General features: G+C 34.4%; 1 protein-coding gene across 2 annotated transcripts in view; it reads left to right on the forward strand.

Annotated features, from left to right (window-relative positions):
* Positions 1–8,768, forward strand: part of LOC121328099 (protein O-glucosyltransferase 2-like) — a 14,657-nt gene extending 5,889 nt beyond the window's left edge. For both annotated transcript variants that reach the window (XM_041272587.1, XM_041272588.1), the window contains exons 5-10: positions 270–442; positions 815–1,052; positions 3,952–4,161; positions 4,550–4,639; positions 5,846–5,950; positions 7,265–8,768. In XM_041272587.1, coding sequence (XP_041128521.1) covers positions 270–442; positions 815–1,052; positions 3,952–4,161; positions 4,550–4,639; positions 5,846–5,950; positions 7,265–7,282 — 834 coding nt within the window. In that variant the 3' untranslated portion in view covers positions 7,283–8,768. The remainder of the gene's footprint in view (positions 1–269; positions 443–814; positions 1,053–3,951; positions 4,162–4,549; positions 4,640–5,845; positions 5,951–7,264) is intronic.
* The last annotated feature ends 1,843 nt before the right edge of the window (positions 8,769–10,611 follow it).

Consider the following 10,611-nt stretch of genomic DNA (forward strand, 5'->3'; position numbering starts at 1 on the left):
TTTTGAATTAGCATTTTTGGAGTTTTGCAAAAGGATTGCTGAAATAAGTAATTATAGGCATCTATTCTTGCAACTTTTTTTCCTCATCCACAAAAGCAAAACTTTTGCCACAAAAGATTTGTCCTAAAATTATTATTATTATTATTATTGAGAAACTTCTAGCAATTATAAAGACAATTATTAGACAAGCACAAATTAGAAATCGTTATGCTGTGAAAGGTTAAACGGAATAATGCGTATACTCTGTAATTTTGCTCCGTATTTTCCAGGTAAAACTGCCAGATGTGGAATTCTTTGTGAATCTGGGAGACTGGCCTTTAGAGAAAAGAAAACCCACTGAGAAGCTTCATCCTATTTTATCCTGGTGTGGGTCTAATGAAACAAGAGACATTGTCATGCCAACATACGATTTAACAGAATCTGTCCTGGAGACCATGGGCCGGTAATCTGCCTTTTGTTAAATTATTATTATCTTTAAAATCATTGCACTGTGCTACTGTGAAATCAGTTGTGTGGTTACAATTAAAATACATTTTAATGTTTTTTGAACATATCATATATACTCATCTCTTTCAGTGATATGTATGAAACACTGTACAGTGTAACTATAAGCCTTTGAACATTAAGTTAATTTTTTTTTAAAAAAGTATCAGAATATAATAAAAAAAAAAAAAAAAAAATTGCATAGGTTTATCAAAGACTACAGGTAGAATATACTTGTATTGGTTGATAGTAAATATTTATGAGAACCTCTTTTAGTTTTTCACAGTAAAATGTTGAAAACTCTCTCCCTCATAATCTTTGCCTCAACTAGTGTGAGTCTGGACATGATTTCGGTTCAGGCCAACACAGGGCCTGTCTGGGAGGATAAGAATAGCACTGCATTCTGGAGAGGCCGGGACAGCCGAAGAGAGAGGCTAGAGTTGGTGAAACTTGCACGCAAACATCCAGATTTAATAGATGCTGCCTTCACAAACTTCTTCTTTTTCAAACACGATGAGAGTCTCTATGGCCCACTAGTAAAGCACGTGTCGTTTTTTGACTTCTTTAAGGTAGGTGCATCCCATGCATATTCTTCAAAGGTTGCAATAGCAGTTGTTGTATTCTTATACAATAATCAAATTATAGAAATCATTAGGTTGCATTCAGCAATTAATAATAATACTAATAATAAAAAAGCATCTTTATAGATAAATGGCATAAAAATATGTGTTTAATGTACAGTCAGCATTTGGATATCCGTTACCCAGATACACGTCAGTCATGTTTTACCGGCTTTGTAGTAACAATAAAATCAATCCCCATTATATATGCACTGCTTTACAAAAATTGCAAAAGTCTTAGACACATTCACTACATGATATTCTGTAGATGGCGCAGGTTGATTCTACGGTAATGTAACCCCCCCACCCCCACCCCAAAAAATGTGCAAAATGTCTTAAGACTTTTCAACAGCAGTGTATATGTAACAAATTAATGCACTTGCCCATCAAATGTGATTTCTGACTCTCACCAGTTTTCTGATACAAAGCCCATCTCTTCAGTGTTACAGTTTATTCGAATATCTGTCAAAGCCTGTGTTATAAATAAATAAATAAATAAATAAATATTCTCTCTCATGCCCAATCAGTCTGGTTTTTATTGTGCATACAATGCTTCCTCCGGTTTCACCTGATGAAAATGCAGCCAAAACAAAGCGAACGAGACAAGCTACGGTAATGTATCAGTTAATTATGAAATAGTTTTAGAACAGCACTGTGATGTAGCCTATTATTTTTTTAATTTGTGATCTTTAGTGGTTTTGTTTTTTTAATCTTTTGCAAAATTGCATTGCCTTTTACTTTTTACACAGTTCTATGTCTGGGTAACATTTAGATTTAATTTTGCTGTTTCGTCGTTAACGGGAAATTTTACATACTGCTACAATATGCACCGATTTAAAAGTATGTACTGTATACAGTTACTGAAGTTATACATGTGTAGTATATGTTGTAAAACTGAAAAGTAAATAATATGTTTATTGAACATGGTTATAGGCCAATAACTTGGTTTATGAGCCTCACACTACAAACACCAATGGGAACATTTCAGGTAATAAAAAGAAAAGAAATGACCTGGAGTTTTCAAAGAAAAGATCAACCTTGCATGCTTAAAGTATCTCATAAAATTGTAAGTATAGGTAGTTTTTGCCCCTTCTTTTTCTTCATTGGATTTGTGTGCTGATTGGCTGACCTTTGTTTTCCTTGCCTGATTATTCTGTTTTGTTTTTTTTTTTTTTTTTAAAACTGCAATTCCTGTATAATGCACTTACACATCAAACGTGATTTCTGACTCTGTCACCAGTTTTGATACAAAGCCCATCTCTTTCGTGTTACAGTTTATTCAGATATCCGTCAAAGCCTGCGTTATAACTAAATAAATAAATAAATATTCTCTCTTCATGCCCAATCAGTCTGGTTTTTATTGTGCACACAATGCTTCCTCCGGTTTCACCTGATGAAAATGCAGCCAAAACAAAGCGAACGAGACAAGCTACGGTAATGTAACAGTTAATTATGAAATAGTTTTAGAACAGCACTGTGATGTCGCCTATTATTTTTTTAATCTGTGATCTTTAGTAGTTTTTGTGCATTTTCATTTGCAACTGAACTGTGACATTAGGGCCTTATCGAGCACTATATTCTGCAATTTGGAATACTGAGTTTGGATACTGTTGTTTTTTTTTAATCTTTTGCTAAATTGTATTGCCTTTTACTTTTTACGCAGTTCTATGCCTGGGTAACATTTAGATTTAATTTTGCTGTTTTGTCGTTAACGGGAAATTTTACATACTGCTACAGTACGTACCGATTTAAAAGTATGTACTGTATACAGTTAGCATGTCGTCTCTCTTGGCAAGTGATGTTTTCAGAATCATATCGTTCTGAATTAAAATACTTCTGTTGAAAATATAGTACTGTACAAACAAAACCAATACGGTACATCTCAATATAAGCCTAGTTATTTTAAAACAGCCCTTTCGGCTATGTATTTTTTTGATTTTGTATCTTTTTTTATGTTCCCTGAAAAACGGACACGGGTTAGAACGGGCCAAATGAAATAGATATGCGTCACACATGTTTAACCATCACTGAAGTCAAAATGTTACAGGGTCGGATATGCGAGTGCTGACTGTATTACTATGATACAGAAGTTATACGTGTGCAGTATATGTTGTAAAACTGAAAAGTAAATAATATGTTTATTGAACATGGTTATAGGCCAATAGCTTGGTTTATGAGCCTCAAACTACAAACACCAATGGGAACGTTTCAGGTAATAAAAAGAAAAGAAATGACCTGGAGTTTTCAAAGAAAAGATCAACCTTGCATGCTTAAAGTATCTCATAAAATTGTAAGTATAGGTAGTTCTTGCCACATCTTTTTCTTCATTCGATTTGTGTGCTGATTGGCAGACCTTTGTTCTCCTTGCTTGATTACTGTTTTTTTTTTTTTTTTTTTTTTTTTTTTTTTAAACTGCAGCAATTCCTGTATAAAATTATATTTCTATATATATTTTTTTCAATTGCAAAGAAAGGTAATGTCCTTAAAATAATATACTGATATTTTTTTTTTCAGTCAGTTTTAAAATGTTTGTGGTAATTCAGAATAAAGTAAAGTTGCTATAAGGAAAATAAACCTTGAATCTGAAAGCATATAATACAAATAGCATAGGTAGAATTAATGAAAACCATCATGTAGCGTAGTTCCATTGAATGGATATTGAATAAGCTGTTTATAGTGTGATAAAAACATTATTATTATTATTAATATTATTATTATAATTATTATTAATAATAATAATAATAATAATAATAATAATAATAATAATAATAATAATATTATATAATAATAATAATAATAATAATAATAATAATAATAATATTTAGTATGTTATTTGTGTTTTTTGCAGTACAAATATCAAATCAGTCTTGATGGTACCGTAGCTGCGTACAGACTGCCTTACCTGCTGGCTGGCGACAGTGTTGTCTTGAAGCAGGACTCTGTCTACTATGAGCACTTTTACAATGACCTGAAACCCTGGGAGCACTACGTTCCATTTAAAAGAGATTTGAGTGATCTCCTGGAAAAGATACAGTGGGTGAAAAATCATGATGAAGAGGTACATTTTAACATTTTCCAAAGAAAGATGTGATCATGCAGTCTAATAACACATTTATTCAAGCTTAATGCCCATTTCATTCAAGAAATGTATTATGTGTGTGTGCACACGATTAGATTTAAGTGAAGATGATTCTGTACAACAGTACAAGGTTATTTGTAAAGTATTACCAGATCTCTTTAAACAGAAATGAAGTCAAAGGCCCTAAAAAACAGAAATTATGTACAGTATTGCCTCTTCTGACATCTTAAAATTAAAGTCTGGTTTGTGTATGAAGTGATGTTTGCTATTAATGTTTGTGCAAATTAGGCTTAAGTCTCATTTCCTAAATAATGAATAAATAAAATAAATATATGCTGTTTTACTTGTAACTCTTTATCTTTCTCAGGCCAAGAAAATTGCAAAAGCTGGTCAGGAATTTGCCAGGAATAGTCTCATGGGGGACACTATATTTTGTTACTATGTTAAACTCTTCCAGGTAAAGTAAACCACTTTAGCATCATCCTAATTGTTTGCTACATCTTTAAATTATGTAACATGCTATACATTTTCCCTGTTCTGCGTTGACAATTCACCAAAATACATCCTTATTTCTTTACATCACGATAGAGTATTGTTACAAACTTGCTTGAATGAAATGTGGTATTTTATAATTATTGTAATACAGACTAGGCTTTTCTGAAATCTTCCCTCCTTTGTGTGGTCACATTGAAAACAAGAAAGGTGTGTATTCGTCTTTCCATACAGTATGTACTCTGTCACAATTTACATACACTGCCAGCCTGTGTACACTGTGACCCAGTATTAGATACAGTTGTTAAAGTCGCCAGTAAGAGTATATCTATTTAACTACATGTGCAATTGTGATGAATCTTAGTTCAGACATTTTTAAGCACATGTTTGAGTATCAGAATCAGGGTTTATTGGAGATTTTATAGATGAAGTCTTGAAACAAAGTCATTTGAGTTTGTGTTTGGCTTGAACTTCATGTTACGTGCTGTTTATCTAGCAGGATTCTGGTGTCCTTGATGTAATTCACGATTGCACATTGGCATTTGCTAAAGCTTGTCAGGGTTTTACAGTAATGCCAGTATCTGTTTACTTGGAACCACACCTTTACATTATTGCTGTTTCATGTGAAGAGTTTAATGACTTATGTAATATGAACAGACAGATTCATGTTTAAACATAACCTTGAAAGACAATTATGGAATACTTGTCTTCTCAGCTAAATTGCATTGCTCTTTCAATGAATCATTGTCTTTCTTGTAAAGATACTGCATTTAGGATATTTAAAAAATGTATTATGTGAAGTAGAATATTCTTGGAGAGGTCTTGTTTTGTCTGTGTTTTATGTGCCTGTTAAATATAGCATTAATCTATTTTACAGGTTGTGGTGCATATATTAATGTTACTGTTAGTCTACATTGGTAGTACTTTACAGCACTAAGAAACGACAGTGTTGCACCAAGGTAAAATGTAATGTGCTTGGTGTTTGCTTAACGTTATTGTAGGACAAAACCTCATTCAGCATTGTATGCCAATCTATAAAGAATAGTAGGCTATTCTCACTCCTATGGAGAAAGAATCCACCAAAAGGAATGTACCGAATCGTGCTGCAGTCTCACCAAGAGTACCCAGTTGGTAGGTGCTCTTGCAAGGAAAACCATTTTTTATGTTTTAGGAGTATGCCAACTTACAAGTAGGTGAACCAAAAATAAGAGAAGGAATGGAGTTAGTGGAGCAACCAAAAGATGACCTCTTCCCATGCACCTGTCACAGAAAGGAGGTATGTTGTTAGATATGGAGCACAACATGTAATAGTGGGCAAGGTAAAAAGCAAGAGGGCAATGATTTTACTCAGCATGTGTGCTTATGAAGAATTCTTACAAACAATTTTTTTTACTGCATATTATACATATTTTATTTTCATTTAGAACAAACAGTGCTCCCCCTTTATACTGCAGAACAGGTTATAAGGTGGTACAGTCACGGCTCCCATTTGCCCCATAGTGCCATTACGCTAACGCAAGCATTCTCGTTCTACAGCAGAGCACAAACGGCACGGTCTCTTAACTATGTCTCCTGGCTACAGCATTATTAAGGGGGAGCACTGCATATGTCACGCGTGTATACGTTAATTAACCGTCAGTGTATGAAAATAAACCAAAATCAGTGATGCCACGCTCATCATAACAATACAGATGCAGATGCTAATATTAGGTTTTAATTGAGGAGGAGGAGGGGTGCTATCTGATGTTTCACATTTATGTGCTCCTTAGCTAAATTGAGTGTCACCCATGTGTTGGTTATAGTACCACAGTAAGAAAAACTTATTGGTAAAAGAGATATGGTGAATATATTTGAACTTACTGTTTTAGATATTTAGAGAGTTGGTCATTCAGACGAGATAAATCGTATTATGGGATATCATATTTCAAGTAATTAGAAGCTTAGGCTGAAATTCGAGGGAGGTATTATTGAATGATTTCTCTCTCATTGTTTGATCACTTCGTCATATGCTATATAAATCGCAAGTAAACTCACCTGGGCGTTGCTGTCGCAATCCCAGTTGTAATTTGTTATGATTATTACTTGTTTATTTACCTCTTTATCCAAGGTGATTTACATATACTAGAGTGTGTGAACTATGTATCAGCTGCAGAGTCACTTGCAACAACGTCTCACCCGAAAGACGGAGCACAAGAAATTTAAGTGACTTGCTCAGGGTCATATACAGTGAGTGAGCCAGGATTTGAACCATGAACCACCCTTTTACAAGCTATTTTCTTTAACCACTGGACCACATAGCCTTGTATGTAATCCTGCTCTCCACCTCCCCAACTTCCACCTTAATGACAGGCAGTCACCTTGATGAGTGGGGAAGGGCATGGCTTTTTCAGTTCCCCTTTCAGAGGGCAGTGGCTGCTGCTTCTTCTCCCCTTAACAGGCAGGACCTGCAGCCAAATAGTCCATAATCACCACTCGCCATACCCATAAAAGCAGTCATGATCCCAATATTGAATTGAAATATGTGTTGTCTTGGCTTTAAAGTGTATATAATGTAATGCCTTTAACTATGACTTTTCTTTCTTTTTTTCAGGTTAAAGATGAACTTTAACAGCCATAAAGCTGCATTATACCGTGTGCCAGTGTTTAGGCGTTAGCTGGGATAAATCCACAGTGCCAATTTTTTTTTTTTTTTAATTGTTACAAAAACAAGGAACCTAGTTTTGTTAATGCTTTGTATACATTGTATCTATTCTTGTATTTTATAGAAGTGGTGTCAGGAGAATTGATTATAATAAAGATGTGTTTCAACATTTGTTAAAATGGTTGGTTGTGATCCGCATCAAATGCAAATGACTGACAAGGGGTAGGATAGTTTAAATACTATTTTATTGGCATATAGTTTATGATTGACTTATACTAATGATAATAATGTGGTCACTGTAACTATCAGTTCATGAAATGTATAAATGAGCAAGCAGGATATTTAAAGCAAGAGTTGGAGAACACAAATTGCTTTATGCTTCAGTTACATAATGCAGATGTGATACATGCTTAGAGAAGCAGATTTAGTATAATGCAGCAGAATATCAACATGTGTCCATTCACAGTAAGAATTGTGATAGACTTGATGTTGCAGCACTATGGTTGTTTACAAGTGCCAGGCCTCAGAATAAGATGTGAATGATTTAGGTCACAGGGTTTTTTTTTTTTTTTCTGACAGTGAGACACTTGTGAAAGTGCATTTTGAGGGTAAAAACTCAACATTCTCTATTGTGACATGAACGAAGCAAAAAGGGAAGATAATTATGGTGTACAGGATCAGTTTATAAAAGAATTGGTGATAATGAAGATGTCTCACTGCCACCTCACAATTTGGTGTAATTGTCTGCCTCTGTTAGAGCGAACCAGAAGAGTCGGGGTGTTCAAGCTAGGATTAAGATGTTCCTTGACCCATAACTTCAAACCATTGATCATAAAACATTCAAGTAGACGTATGTTTCCGCTAATGTCATAAGTTAAATGTTTTAATCTGAAACTGAAACTTGAATGTTGAGTATTTAATTCAATAAGTCTCACATTTTGCTTACAATAGCAACATCTGCCAAAGTACTCCATGGCTATGCATGTATGTCTCAGTTCACTTCATCTTGAGGATTAATATAAATTAAGTAATCCTCCACCACCACCCCCATCCAGCTGTGGCTTTGTTGGGATTATGTGGTAGCAATGATTTTCACAAACTGGTGGTTTTGCAGTTCTCAATCTGTACTAGTCTTGGACTGCCTTACCTAAAGTAACAATATCAGGAACTCAAAGATTAGTGCTACCAGGGACTGAACCTACTGGAAAGGTATGCTTAAATAATACATGAACCAAAATAAAATACTTTAATAAAACCTAGTTATAAGTCCTAACCAGTATTTTACTAAATTGGTGTTCAAAGTTCATAGTGTTTGGCTAGCCTTGAGTTTGTCTGTACAGTAACAATAAAAGTGTAAGAGATATAAAATTGTGCGTCAATGTGTTAGAAGTACAGTACTTAAAACCAAGGTACATACTTCCTTATGGTCATAAGAGTCAATGAGAATGGATTTCGAGCTGTTACAGAACTGTTCAAAATTAATTTACGTAGTCTGAAATTATATATATATTAGATCAAACTTCAGTTATTTTAAATGTTATGTTGTTGAGCACAGCTATACAAACAATTGTTATCGACAATAATTTGCAATGCTAAGTTATGGACCATATACAGTTTGTGTTCTATAGTCTGGCTCCCTCTGGAATCTAATGCAAAAATGGAGAACAGAGCTTATTCTAAGCTAATTGAAGAGGACTGAGGTGGCAAACCAAGTGTCTACTGTGGCTAGACAATCAAGGTTGACCTTGACCAAGGAAGTATCCATCAACAATAATTTCATAAAATGCCAAAATTTCATAAACCAAGGAAGATGCATTAGAGGGGAAGTAGCTGGAAGACTCTTGGCTACAGACACTGCCTTTTCAACAAGAGCAGACAAAACAGGTGTCTATCTCTAGTGTACTGGGCAATATTAACAAATGGAGATACTCTACAGCTATGACCAAATATTTTGCATCACCTAGAATTGTATGACTTGAGAGATAATAATAATTTAAAAAACAAATTAAAAAAAAAAAAAAAAAAAACTATATGAATATAATATAGATCTTTTATTTAACATCTGTAATCTAAGAAACTAGGGTGATGCATCCCTTTTGGCCATAGCTGTTGGTACCTTCAAGTTTAAACTTGGTAGAAGAGAGATCACACACTGAGTAACTTCATTCTGAAGCACCTGGAAGGTTATGCACTATGAATACATTTAAAGTGAGTTAGCAGAATCTCCCCCACTGCTAGTTTAGCATTGGCCAGAGGCTTTAAGAGATGGATCTGCTAAAGTTTCAAAAAGGAATAAGTGCCAAAGTGAATAGTCGTACTGAGCTCCATTAAGCTCAAACACACACTGGTCCCTACTTAAAAAATATAAACCATTGAGGAAATCAGTCATTACATAGTCTTGTGGTTATTATCACCCAAATTGACCAGTGTATCTATACTGTTAGAGGACCAAGGGGTCACTGTTCTTCTCAATTGGTAATCCTGATCTTAACTGTTTGTGATTATCTGTTTAGTAACACTATTCTTACTGCAAGTAAACAGCTGCAGCACTCAGTTGTTTAAATTGCATGTGAGTTAAATTACAAGCATATGACATGCACAATGGATTAAGTGGAGATGAAAGTCTAGCACTTTTACTACTCCATATAAAATACAATTATAAATTTTTGTGTGTACAGTGTATGTTAAGTATACCAATTTGCACATAATACTTGTGTGGCAAAAGCTAACTAGTTGTTTTAAAATAATTAAATGTAAACTGCCACATAGATAACTTCTAAACATAAATCAATCTTTATGTCTCACAACCAAGCATCCGGGAGTTAATATTTAAGTACATTAAAACATCGAGTAACATGGAAAATGGTGTGTGTGTGTTAAGCATTTTGGTAAACTGATTTTCTGGAGAATTGACCTTGACACTGAACTTTTGGAGTCTGCAAAACCCATGTATGTGTCTAACACGTTAAATGTTTTATTGGGACCAGGTAGTGGTCTAGTTTAATGAACATGTGCTTAATAGACTTGCAGATAACAGGCTTCTTACTGTAATTTCAAATGTCTGATGTAAATCTAGAAAACTGAATTGGGACATAATCAGTAAATAGCTGTTTAAAAATTTGAAGCAACTGCAGCGGCTGACTAAACAAGCTGCAAATCAAGGCATGAATCAAGCTTGACTGTGTATGTCGACAAACTACATTCATATAAGATATGACAATGCGAAAACCGACACAAGCCTGCCATCGACAAAGCAGAATTCAATCAAAGAGGATGATAGCATTTTACAAAACAGC

The sequence above is a fragment of the Polyodon spathula genome, chromosome 15 (genome assembly GCF_017654505.1).
Source record: "Polyodon spathula isolate WHYD16114869_AA chromosome 15, ASM1765450v1, whole genome shotgun sequence".
Taxonomy (NCBI): Eukaryota; Metazoa; Chordata; class Actinopteri; order Acipenseriformes; family Polyodontidae; genus Polyodon; species Polyodon spathula.